At 36.3% G+C, this 13,199-nt stretch overlaps 1 protein-coding gene across 1 annotated transcript; it reads right to left on the minus strand.

The window, feature by feature from the left end:
• Nucleotides 1-385: 385 nt before the first annotated feature.
• SMIM28 (small integral membrane protein 28) lies at nt 386-4,983 on the minus strand. The gene is made up of 2 exons (XM_036768233.1): nt 4,873-4,983; nt 386-787 (listed from the first exon to the last, which is right to left on the minus strand). Exons 1-2 carry the CDS (start codon nt 4,981-4,983, stop codon nt 386-388), a joined length of 513 nt encoding a protein of 170 aa, XP_036624128.1.
• Nucleotides 4,984-13,199: the final 8,216 nt, after the last annotated feature.

The raw sequence follows: 13,199 nt of genomic DNA on the forward strand, positions 1-13,199 counted from the left end.
AGTGGGGGAGGGGTAGGGAACTACGCTTTGGTGTGTTCAGTAGCTGGTGAGCTTTGGCAACTTCAGCTAAATTCTTTCAACCTTCGTGGAACTTTTCTTCTCACTTGGGACAAAGAATTGGAAGTGTTATTTATTTTATCTTAATCATCCATTGAATAAGAAAATAATATTCACCAGTATCACAGAAAGTATACATGGATTAAATAGATGAATTTGCTTTTTTCCAATTATGCTCTTAGGGTCGTAGTTTAACTCTAGTATTGGATTCAGTCTATGAATATCCCATTTTGTGGGCTAGCATACTCCCTTCCCCAATCCAGTTTTTTTGGGTGCTTCCTAGTTAAAAGGTTGACAGTTTTTGATACAAGGGATTTGCAAGGGAAGATCATTTATTATCATCCAACCTCCGTGTGCTCTCTTCTTCATAAAGAGGTACTAGACCCTGGGTAATCCCATTTTGGACTTCTTCCTCAGGGGTTTTCATAGTGGCCTCCTCATAAGAGGGTGGCAGGCACACTGTGAGGAAGGTAGCTTCAGGGTGCAAGGTCGAATAATGGAAGGTCTGCTCCGTGCTCCAAGGTAAGACTGAAAGGAAATCAGTCACTTCTCTCTCAGGTAGGTGCTCTGGAAGATCAATGCTGAAGATCTGCCCCTGGGGCCTTGGGTGCTTACAGCGATGATACAGGAAAAGTAGTAGAAATGCCAAGAAAAGCAGGATGGTGGCTGGAAGAATGATGCACAGGAATGGCTCAATGTCTTCTTTGGTAGAGCTTATCTTATGTGTGCTCTGGATTTAGGGGAAAAAATGGGAGGGAATAAGAGGAGAAAAGCAAAACCAAAGACATTCAAGTGTCTATTTCCTTTGCCCCACCTTTATCATCATTTGTTATATAGCTTATTTTTTTTACTTTATGAATAACATGTTTATTCCATATGTACCAAGGATATCAGAACCCATAAAAGAAAGTGTTTTGATAAAACATGAATGACTTCAGTATTTCACAAGCTTTGCAGGGATGAGTTCATAAAGAAACTCAGGGTACAGGAATGTTGTGCTGAAATAAATTTAGAATGTTTGAAGGCTTCTGCATACTACCTACCCAATATACACAATACAAAATGAATCTACAATTTCAAGCTCTGACTCTTGTATTACAGTATATATTATTTGCTTTGGATTTTTTTTTCTAGAAGTACCTCATTGTTTACTTCCTGAAAAGGGATATTGTGAAATAATAATAATAATGATAAATATTTATTAAGAACTTTCTTTTTTTTGGAGGGGGGAGGCAATCAGGGTTAAGTGACTTGCCTAGGGTCACACAGCTAATAAGTGTCTGAGGCCACCTATGAACTTTGGTCCTCCTCACTCCAGGGCCAGTGCTCCATCCACTGCTGGGGCTTTAATTTTTGCCAAGTGCTTTACATAAGTTATCTCATTTATTCCTCAGAGCAGCCCTGTGAAGCAGGTGCTGTTATCATTCCCAGACTCTTAATCTCTGAAATTATTTGAGATTTACATATTTAGATTCAATCACACCTTCCCTGTTTTGTCTTAAAAATTTTATTGATGCCTTTTGTTTTACATCACAGTCATTACTGAATATATCCCTACCCTTACTAGGGAGCCTTCCTTTTTGCCAAAGAAAAACAGTTATGTGAATCCACTGGACAGAGACACCAGCCAGTGTGAGCACACGTGTGCTCCTCCTCCCCCCCCCCCACACCTCTCCTCGAATCCTCCATCTCTCCAGTGAAAGGAGGGTGGTGCATTTTCTCATCTGTTCTCGAGGGTCAAGATTTGTCTTTAGAAATATACAACATTTAGCTTCATTTTGTTCTTCTAATCATTATGTTGTTAGAATAACATGAATTATCATAGTCATTGTGGATATAGTTTTCCCAGTTTTGATTACTTCACTCTGCATCAGTTCATATAAATCTATAATTGAAAAGTAATTTTCAAAAACTAATTCAGAGCCTAATAAATGGGAGAAAAATCTTTATTTGCTTTCATTTTATTTGTATGATTTGTGTAGTAATTAACTGGTTTTTGTTGTTGCTGTTGTTAAGGAAAGGATACAACTAAATTTATAGATAATTTTGGTTCCATGATATGTGGACACAAAAAGTTATGAAGTGTTATTGGGGAATGAATCATATTCCATACCCAGAATTATAATAAAATTGTAAGAAACCAAGCCAGTACTGAGAGAAAAAATGAATTGCCTTCCTAATAGTAAAAAATAACCTGACTTTTAACATCATTAGGCAATAATGAACTATTGTTTTGTGCATTAAATGAAGCAAGTGGAACCACATGTACAAATAACTAAGTACTAAAGCTTTTTTTCTTAAGTAAGCATGAATGAAGTCAGAAAAGAAAGAGCTAAGGTCTTACACTACATAGTTAAATATGACAAGTAAAACTGCAGTCTTTCCTTCATTTTTGCAAGATAGAAAGATATATTTTTGTCATAGCCAAGATTCTGGATTGAAAGTCTTTTGCTTAGCCATCTTTTTTATTCAATAGTTTATAAACGACATTCTGAGCCAGATTAGAAAAATTGTTTTTATTATTTCTTCCAAATGTTTTGTACTTTCTAGGCAAATAGCAATATATGGGTATTTGACTAAGATGCTAATTGAGTTAGAAAATGATCCTTATAAAAGCATATACATATTGAAGGCTTGTTTACCATCTTAAAGTCTCAGAAAGTTATACTGACCAGAACAAAGCTAAAACTAACCCAGACATGTATAGAATTCATTTATAGCGCCAAAAGAAAAGAAAATATGCTGAACTATTCAGAACTGCTAAAATCATGTCCTATCAATAAGTGAGTTATTAATAAGATTAGAATAACATTTTCTTTTTAAATCCATTTCATGAGTTGTGCCTTACAGATGCTTTGTTATTTAGAACTGTTAAAAAATGGATCCTGACTTTCTTCTGATTATTTGTCTTCCAAAGTCAGCTAATTGTTATATTAAATGATTAATTCTAGACTGAGGATTTTGTGATGTCATTGCCCATGGCTTTAACTGAGTAGATAAAGTGTGAGAAAAGGTGAGTTACTTGAACAAATTACCTGCAACTCTTTTTTAATTAGAAGTCAAACTAGGGAATCCAGGAGATACTACTGTGGTCAGTGTCCTACCCTCACCTCACTCAATACTCCAAAATATTAAGTGTATCATGTCACTCTATATCTGGCATCTGTTACAAAAGTATATAGAAAGCATTTTACTTTAGAATTAATATTTATGATTTTAAAGGCTTAAAATTGGCCATATTCTACAACTCTTTATTATTTCACCCCCCCATTTTAGTAGTGAAGAATAATTAAATTTAAACTATTTTTTACAGTGCAAAATTAAAAAGAAACACTTTACAGTGGCCTTTATATATCCAGTAAAGATATAAAAGGTGCCACATGCTTAACATTCAAGTATTCTGTTATATGTCAAAAAAAGACAATCATAAAAAGTTGAACTTTACTCTCAGGAAGATAAGTTAAGAAAAAGAAATGGTACAATTCTTTTTAATATTTCCACATGGTACACTGAACTGTTAGAATTTTCTAATGCATAAATACCTGTAACTATCCAAATGCTGATGGGCTTTTAAAAAGGTTATTATCTAAAAAGACACATTAAAAAGATTTACTGATACAAATAATTCTAGTTTCTCAAAGTAGTGCTATGAGGCAAATAGATAGGGGCAGGTTTGTCCTTATTTTGTTAATTTAAGAAATTCATGCAAAATAATTTAGCATTTTGTATTACATTTTAAAAATATGTATGACATTCTACTTTACTGTTTATGCTCAATAATGGGCAGATTTGTTCATTTTCTCTTACAGCTGCTTGAATGTCCTGTAGTCATCATGGGCTCTGTTTTGATTCAAAGACTTTTGAATAAAATGGCTATCTTACACACATATTCCTAATTAAATCCTAATAAATTAAATTAAACTACTCAAAGACATGTTAGTTAACCTCTACTGGGCTGGTCTTTTCACTGTTTGTTAATTCCAGATCTCTCAAATTGACCTTAAAAAAACAAAGAAAAATGGCTTGTCTTTTTTTTTTTCTATTTACTTTATATTGTTTTAGCTCCTTCTAATTCTGGTGTTCTTAATCTTTTTTGTGTCTCATGGTCCCCTTTGGCAGTCTGGCAAAAACTATACAGCCTTTCTCTGAATAATGTTTTTAAATTTTTTTAATACACAGGATTACAAAGGAAACCAATCATGTAGAAATATAGTTATTAAAATATTAAAAGTTCTAAGTTTATGGACACATTGTTGGTCTCTGGACCCCAGGTTTAGAATGCCTATTCTAATGCAAGAATTCTTCATCTGAAGATAAGAGATTTTTCAGAAATGAACTTTCCACTCTAAGCTACACAGTGTGCCCCTTTTTGGTATCTAAAGGAAAGGAAATCTTCTACCTAGTTTTTAGGAAAGTAGAAAGCAAAAGTTTTTTTTTGTTTGTTTGCTTATTACACAGGTAGATAAGAAGCTGTTTTTCTTTTGTAGTCTTAGAAATCTCAGATTGGATCACAGGCCAAGAAGGGCCTTAAGGAAGAAAATTGTAAGACTTTCCTAAGGGAAAGTAGTTTTTAGCAAAAAGAAGTAAAGCTTTATCACGTTTCTGTTACACTTCAGACCATCTCTGTATACTGAGACAAATCTATAAAAATGTCCATTTTTACCATACCCAAAATTAGCAAATTAACATTTCTGTCATTGTCACCATAATGCATATGTGTTTGAATTCAACCTCTGCAGTCCCTAGACTAGAGCTAGGCAATATTGGTAAAAACAATCACAGATCCATCAGAGAGGGAAGGCTTTAAGTACAGACCTGCAGCTGGGTGTCCAGAAGTGGCAGACTTGGTTCACTAGTTAACCATTCATAGGCCCCCCTGCCAGCAGGTCCAAACTGCCTCCAGCTGCTTCCTAACAGCCACCTCATGCTTTCATCAAGCTGATGCTGTCTCCGTTATTGTTCTTCCACCTTGTCTTCCAGATTTAAACAACGCCCCTTGCTCTTGGCCCTCACCCCGCTGGGATAGTCTCAGCTGATGACCATTGGCAAACTCTTCCCTTGTGATTAGTAGCAGCAGAGGAAAGTATCAAAGGCACCTTCTAGGCTGAACTAGCTATTTTAACTCAATTTCTCTGGGTTTATCTCAGTGGTCTATGTTATTGAGAAAACAGGCATCAGGTATCAGGGATGATGGGAGGGCTTTCTGCATTAGGATTATAAGAGCAGAATTTGCATCTGAATCCAAGACCACGTGGTCCCTAATTCATTAGATAAATAGGTTTCTAAATTTAGGTATCTAATAAACATGACTCCCTCCCCCCACCTCCTTCCCACACCCTTTCCTTGTCCCTCACTGCACCCCTGACCAGAGACTGAGATCTCTATCTGAGAGCAGGAAGGAAGAAAACAAACTAAATTGCCCTTAATTGCCACTGGATTAGACAGTACACAGAGAATTGGTACTTTGGGGAGAGGCAAGGAGATATGAATAATGTCTTACTGAATTATTTAGACTATAGATGCTAATGATAAACTTGAACAGAAGCCAGATAGCAGCTTAGGTTGTTAGGACTGAGCCTTTGCTAGTTCCATGGATAAGAATAATATTTACCTACAGATACACAGAATTTTTAAATCAATTTGTGTTTTCAACACCTATACAATTTTGTATGTAATGGCTCATTTGTGAACTTTATAAGTGAATTCTCTTGAAACTTTGAAGTAAAAAGCCCTTAATGTAAGATTTTATTTCATTGAAATATTGGGATTTCTTTCCTTTGGGATGTAAGTTCTTGCATGGAATTGGAATCATCCTGCCTCATCCTTTGTGTGCAAAATCTTTTTTCACTTGAAAGGTTTGTTCATGAAGAGTTGTAATATGATTTCTTGGTTGAGAATTTGTAGATTTTTAAAATTCTGCTGTCATTTGAATGATTAATAAACATTTGAAAATAAATCGTGTTATGATTCCTATAGAATGATTGAAACAAAAAGGTTAAAATAATGCTCCATGATGTCTTACATGGTGTTTTAAGTTACATTTTTATGGTGCTTTTACATGAAGTCACTTGATCCTTACAACAATCTTGTGAGGTAAGTGTTCCTATATCCATTTTACAGATGAGAAATTGAGGATCACAGAGGTTCAGTTACTTAGAGTAAATGATGAGATGAGATTCAAATTCAGGTTTTCCTGAGTCCAAGTGGAGTGATCTTCACACTAAGTATGTTATTGCATCCTAAAACTAGTAATTTCTATAATTTGTGATGAACATTGTCCACTTGGTTTACCTGTGTTTCTTAGCACAATATTCAACTTTGTAAAAATATTCACTAGACTAGATAGTAACTATCCTTTAGGAACCTATTTGTCAGCCAATTTATTTCTTCTTGCTTCTTGCTTTCTCCTCATTTAAAATATTACTTGTGCTGCCCTATTTGAATAAAAACCATTATGAGAAAATGAATTAAGCTATTTTCATTGCAAAATGATTCATTGAAGTTATACATTTGGTATGGTAGGAAGATAATTAGTTATGGAATGAAGACATGTATTCCAGTCTTGCCTCTGACATGATTCCTGTGTGACCTTTGCTATCCTAAGAATCAATTTCTTTATCTGTAAAATGAGGGGGCCTCTCAGGTTCCTTCCCACTAGATCAAAGATAATGTGACAATTACACAGCAAGCTTTTCAACTATAGTTTGGCGATGAGTTTAAATTACAAATCTTAATTACAAATTTAAAATATTTTAAATCTGTTTTAAGAATATACTTGTTGTGTAAAGTGAAGTAAACTTGCCATCACTTTGAGACAACCTAGAAGTGATTATTTTATTTCTATTCCTATATAGCCTCTTGTCCTCAAAGATATGCAATGCATGAAAACATTCTTTAGCTTCCAAATAATATTTGTGTTGTTTTTCTGCCTTTCAAAAAGGCACACATTTTGATCATCTAAACATATCCTATTTTCTAGTAGTCAGTTTTTTTTTATAGCTTAATTTGAGAGGTGCAAGCATTCCCTATTTAATATTAGCATAGGAATTTATCAGACTAACTCCAAAATAGCCCTTAGTAGGATTATGGGTGAAGAGCCGGGAGGGACCTTTGATGTTCCCTCATTTTAAAGATGAGGAAAATGAAATTGAGGAAAGCCAAATGACTCGCCTGCAGTCACACAGCTAGACAGTGTCAAAGGCAGGTCTGTACCCAGCATATACCTGACCCCGTATCTAGGACAATCAGCTCAATGCCACAGTATCTCAGAGCTTACATTTATATAAGAATGCTAAAAGGGCCCTGTAGGCCACCAATTTGATTCTTTTAATACCTCTTTCTGGAAATTGTTTGAAAGTGTGATCTCTTTTGCTTCTCCTTTTTCCCTTAATTCTTTTAAATTCGAATTGTTCAATTATTTGATTTTGCTTTGTCAAGATTCTTCAAGGTTCCTTTCTATTGGCAAGGTTATATAGGATGGGGCGTAGAGGAAGGTATTAGACTTAATATAATTATATCATGACAAAAACTTTTCAATCTTTTGCATTAATATGGAGTAAAAATAAAAGACGAGTCAGTGGCTATTAAGGGATAGAGCTAATGCTTACAAATAAAATGTGCAAGAAAACACAGTCACATTTATGTAAACTAGAAGATGGAGTTAAAGTAGAGTATATATTTGAATTTTAGTAAGCTCTTCAATGCAATGTCTCACAAAATTCTATTACAAAAATTCAGTTAAGTGGACTTAGACAATGTTACAATTAAAATGACTGACAACTAATTGGTGGACTGGAGGCAGCATTATTACAAATGACCTGGGCTGTACCAGGCTTGTGTGAAGTATCCAGCGGGTTCATATAAGGGTCAGCGGTGAATCTTTGTTTTTGTGAAACCTTTGTACTAATGACTGGTAGAGGAAATAAAAAAGCATTCTAACCAAATTCATGGTCAATATAGACTGAGGGAACAGTTGAAGGTGCTCAGGCCAGAAAGAAAATTGACCAAGAGAGAAACTAGAACAGAGTAGAGACTAACGGGAAACTTACTGTGGAAAAATACAACATTTATGAGAGCAAAGAGATCTCTTCATTTCTGCTTAGTTTCTACATGGCTATCCTTGATAACATGGCCATTCTGCCCTCCATCAATCATTCCATACTCCCCACCATCACCATCTGTAGAATTAGCACCCACTCTTTCCCTCATTCTTAATAATTCCCAGGTGCCACTGAGGAGAGTGTAAACACCACCATCATTGCTGAGCCAGCTTTGGCTGAAGATGATGGTGGTCATATGTTGTTCTGGCCTAGAGGCCTCCTTTACCACACAGCCTTCTAGGAAGTCATTGCCATCATTACTCCTGGCCTGAGTACTAGCTTCTTACAAGAACTGTGATGAAGGACAAAAGAGAAATGGTGGCCGCTTCTGCCACATGACAATAGCCAACCTTCGCTAAATGGAGTAGCCCACATTAAAAACAAAAACAAATTGCAACACTCTTAGGCATTATTTAAGTTAGATATTATCTAAAATACACTTTGGAACAATTTAAACAATTGAGTGGCGAACTTCTGCAAGAACTCATTGAAGACCACTTCCTGTACTTTAAAGTATGAAGAGAGTACCTGCATCACTGACACCCTGGTCATTACCCTCCTTTCGTAATGGGAAAAATACTGGATTTGGAGACAGAGGATGTGGGTTCAAGTCCTACTCTTGTAATCTGGGGCAGTTTATTTAACCTTTCCATATCTCAGCTTTCTCATCTGTAAAAGGTGGGGGACTGCGGGAGCGGGGCGGGGGGAGCTTTTAAGGCCTTTTTTAGCCCTAAATTTATGATTCCATGAAGTTTTCAAAATGCTGTAGGACTCTGCAGAAAGCCTGGCCTTTTTTAAAAAATGGTTTTTCAGTTATTTTGTTACATATTATCAAAGGCATATGCAGGAAATGAACCTTTTGAAGAAAAACCAAAAATCCCTGGTTTTCCAAGGATAACAATGAAATTATACAAATTTATATTACAATTTCATACAGCACTAAAGGATATTATGACTTTATTTAAAATTAAAATTTTACAAGTTAAAAAAGAAAATTTCTGAAACAAGAGGAAAATACATTCTTGGACTAACACCCATGGTTTGTTAAGTTTGATTCTAACAAACCTAAGTATAAAATAGCCAATAATAGGAGTTCTAAAAATAGTAGGCTTAGTGAATTAGCCAGAGCAGATACAGGCCTAAAAATGATAGGTCATGTATCGGTTATCTACAAGCCAGTACTTTAGGGGATTATGTCATAAGAATTTTCATGTGTTTCAAAACATACTATATGTTGATGTGCTATGGGATGGCATAGTTTAAAGGAAATTAATTTGGTGGAAAAAATTCCAGATATGGAGTCAGGCTCAAATATAGGGCCTGACATTTATTAGCTGTGGGACAGACTATGGACCAACCACAAGATTTTCTGAATGTCAGGTTCCTCACCTCTCTGATGGGGTTAGTAAATCTTGGACTATCTACCTCAAAGTATCACTTTTCCTAGGAATGAATGTCTTGGCAAATGCATAAATACATAGCTTTGTTAAAAATGTGAATTAGCATAACAGAACATAGAAGCGGTTTTTTTTGGGGTGCTGCCCCAATACTTCCCATCACATGTTGTGTATCATAGATTAAGCAGACCATATTTGGGGTCAAGCATACCAAAACCAAACTGGGGCAAAGGCTACAACCAGGGATGAGGGTTGATATCCCAGCCTGGTCAGAACATCATGGAGATCTGGATAATTGCCATTTATACTTTATAAACTCCTTGAGATTAGGGAATATCTCACCCTTTGTATTTATATTCTCAATGCTTGGCATAGAGTAGATGCTTAATAAATGCTTGTTTGATTTCTTAAAACTCTGTGAGGAAGGCAGTCTGAGTGTTGCCCATTTTACAGATCAGTATCTTCAGGCTCAGAGAAGGTATATTTTGCTCAAGGTCACACAGCTAGTAAGTAGTGTAACCATGGATTGAACTGGAGAAAGTAGAGACAGTAACCAGAAAGCATAATTGGGAGTCTTTTTTGGAATAGGAAAAGTGGTGGTTTTTGAGTCAAGATGAGCTGGGTTTGCATGCCCAATCTTTCACTTACTGTGTGATCTTGAATGACTTAACTTCTCTGGGCCTCAGTTTCCTCATCTGTAAAAAAAGAGATTGAACTAGATGACCTCTAAGTTCCTTCCAACTCTAGATCTGTCATCCTATGAATAGAAAATATGGGTTACAGCCAGGTGGCTCAGTGAATAGAGTGCCCAGCCTGGAGTCAGGAGGACTTGAGTTCAAATCTTATTTCAGACCCTTACTAGCTGTGTGACCCTAGGTAAGTCACTTAACCCTGTTTGCCTCAGTTTCCTCATCTGTAAAATAAGCTGGAGAAGGAAATGGCAAACCACTCTAGTATCTTTGCTAAGAAAACCCAAAACACAAAATTTTGAACACAACTGCAGAACAAACAACAACAAAAACAACAACAAAAAACAGTTGAGAGGTATCAGAATTCCAGATAGGAACAGGGTAAGAGCAGATCTCAGTAGCAAAGAGAGTTCCTATTATTGGACTTAATATCTGGTCTCCCCTGGTGATGTCCTTGGCTTCATTTGGTCCTTATCCAGCCCACCTAATTTAACCCTCTTGCTATAGAGCAGATATTAAGTGCAGAGTCACAGACTGGGATGATTAATGATATCATAACAATGTTATCCGATAGCTGCAGCCTACTGACCAAAGCTTGCACCAGAGCAGTTCGTAAATAACAAAATAAATAAACTTCTGTGTTGTGACCACTCCTTAATGGAAGTGCTAACAGTGCTAGCTTAAATAGATGAAAGAGAAGCAAAGGCCATGGAGAATTCACAGCTTGCTAATCAGCTTCTAAATAAAGTCTAAAAACCAACCCCTACCCTCCACCTGCCTCCTTCCTCATGCTGGTAGTTTACTTAAAATCACAGAATGGGAAAAACTGAAGAAAGAATGGATAGTCCTACAACAAACACAATTTGTTGGTTCTCTTAGAACCTCCTAAAGGGAGGCAATTGAGATGTAACGGAAAGAGCCCTGGAGACACTGATGGTGAGGCATGCTTCCCGCTTCAATCAATCAATAAACATTTATTAAGCACCTATTATGTGCCTGGCATTGTTCTAAGTGCTAGAATCTCTCTTGGCAGAGAGATGGTAGACTATAGGTACAAGTGCAAAAAAGAAAAATTAAGACCATCAATAAAACACTACAGTATACCCAGAAGGAAGCAAAAAAATTCAGAAAGGGACACAAATGCAGCTGTTTTGTTTCTACCTTGTTAAATTTAATGTACACTTAAAAGAACCAACAGCTTACAGAAGTTCACAGCTTTATGTATAATCAGTTCCTTTTTCTTTGGGTATTTAAATGTCTATTGATGATTGCTAAGTTTATGATGAAACAGAATATTTTTAAAAGAAAGAGTACTGGACTTGGAATTACAGCACCTGGGTTTGAGTACTGGGTCTGATAGTTATTAATAGTTTGACCCTAGTAGGCAAGTCCCTCAAACTCACTGAATCCCATGACTCTTCTGCCCAACAGAGATAATAACACTTGTGCTACTTACCTTACAGGTTATGGACACAAAGCATTTTGTAAACCCTAAACTGCCTTATAAATGTCAGACATTATCTATGGTTCAGTGAAGGGAACTTACATTTGTACCCTGGTGAAATAATTTTACCATAAGGGGTCTTGACAAAAGACATGTTTCCAAAGAGTGAACATCTTGAGAAATTTACAGTTTTGTATTTCTTCAAAAAGTGAATGTTAAATCTTTTTTTCCCTTTTAAACTTTTCAAACATCTTTTGTCCTTATATCACTTTATTTCTCAATATATTTTTCTCTCTACCCCCATCCAGAGAGCTATTCCATATAACAAAGATTAAAAAAGAGGAAGAAAATGTTCACCAAAACTAACCTCAAATAGCAAAACATAAAGCAAGTCTGACAGGATGGGCAGTGTTCCATGTCCATAGTCCCTCACCCTTACAAAGAAGGGAAGAAGGTGAATTCTCTGATCTCTTTTTTGTGGACAAGCTTAGTCATCATAAGTGAATGTTAAATCTTCAAAGGGATGGTTTGGTGGTGTTAGAGTTGGCTTAGGGGCACAAAGAAGCTTTGCTTCGGACTTTATGCCATGTGTGGCATATTATTAATTTGTTTCCCATTAGGTGGTGGATGTTGCTGGGAGAAATGATTTTCAAAACATATTTGTGTGTGTATGCCCTTGGGTATTGCTTTTTAAATAGATGGGACTAAGGTACTAATGCTATGCCCAGGGTGAAATATATCCAGATGAAAGATTTGGAATTGAAATGTGCATTATTTAGAAGGCTCTTCTTTGGTACATTGTTGGGAGCCTGGTGATTTAATTCTGCAGCACCAGAGCTATAATATCACCTTTGGTCTGCACCTCTATTGTCTGCATTGTTCCCTACAAAACACTGGGATTTTCACATTCAGTTTCCTATTTTAGGTTCAAAGTTCCTTCAATCTTAAAGTTCTACTTTTAAAAATTAGCTAGACCTGTGATTTTATTGCAGAGAGAATTCCTGATGAAACTCTCTTTATTGGTGCAGATTGACACCTGTTCTGTAATTAAAAGTCTCATAGAGTTGCCTGGGGACACTGAGAGGGTGAGTGACTTGTTAGGTCTTACAACTAGTCTGGTTCCTAGGTGGGACTCAATTTCAAGTCTTCTTTGACCTAAGCTCTATATCTGCTATACTGTGCTGTCCCCCAAAAGCATTTGTTTCAACAATCCGGCTAGCAGCTACCGTGGGAGTGAAAAACCAATAGAAGCCCAACAACAAGAATGCTGCCAAAGCCCAAGTTCTTTTGATCTGCTTTACTAAGGAAAGCAACATTAAGGGGTTAACAATCTTATTTCAATCCAACGTACAGACATCAGTCACTTAGTTCAGGGGAAAAAGCCAGCACCATGAACTTCAGAGCAAATACAAACAAAGATACATTAGAAACAGACCAAATCACAATTCATAGTTTCCAAGAAAACCAAGTCTGGACATCCGGGGAAGCTGGAGGGCTGTTAACTACAGCTCCC

The sequence above is a fragment of the Trichosurus vulpecula genome, chromosome 7 (genome assembly GCF_011100635.1).
Source record: "Trichosurus vulpecula isolate mTriVul1 chromosome 7, mTriVul1.pri, whole genome shotgun sequence".
Classification (NCBI taxonomy): domain Eukaryota; kingdom Metazoa; phylum Chordata; class Mammalia; order Diprotodontia; family Phalangeridae; genus Trichosurus; species Trichosurus vulpecula.

Excerpts from the sequence above, each read along its gene's own strand:
- SMIM28 (XM_036768233.1), bottom strand. The coding sequence starts at position 4,983 with ATGAGGTGGCTGTTAGGAAGCAGCTGGAGGCAGTTTGGACCTGCTGGC. Across the intron at positions 788-4,872 it reads TTCTGGACACCCAGCTGCAG|AGCACACATAAGATAAGCTC; the intron begins GTCTGTACTTAA and ends CCCTAAATCCAG.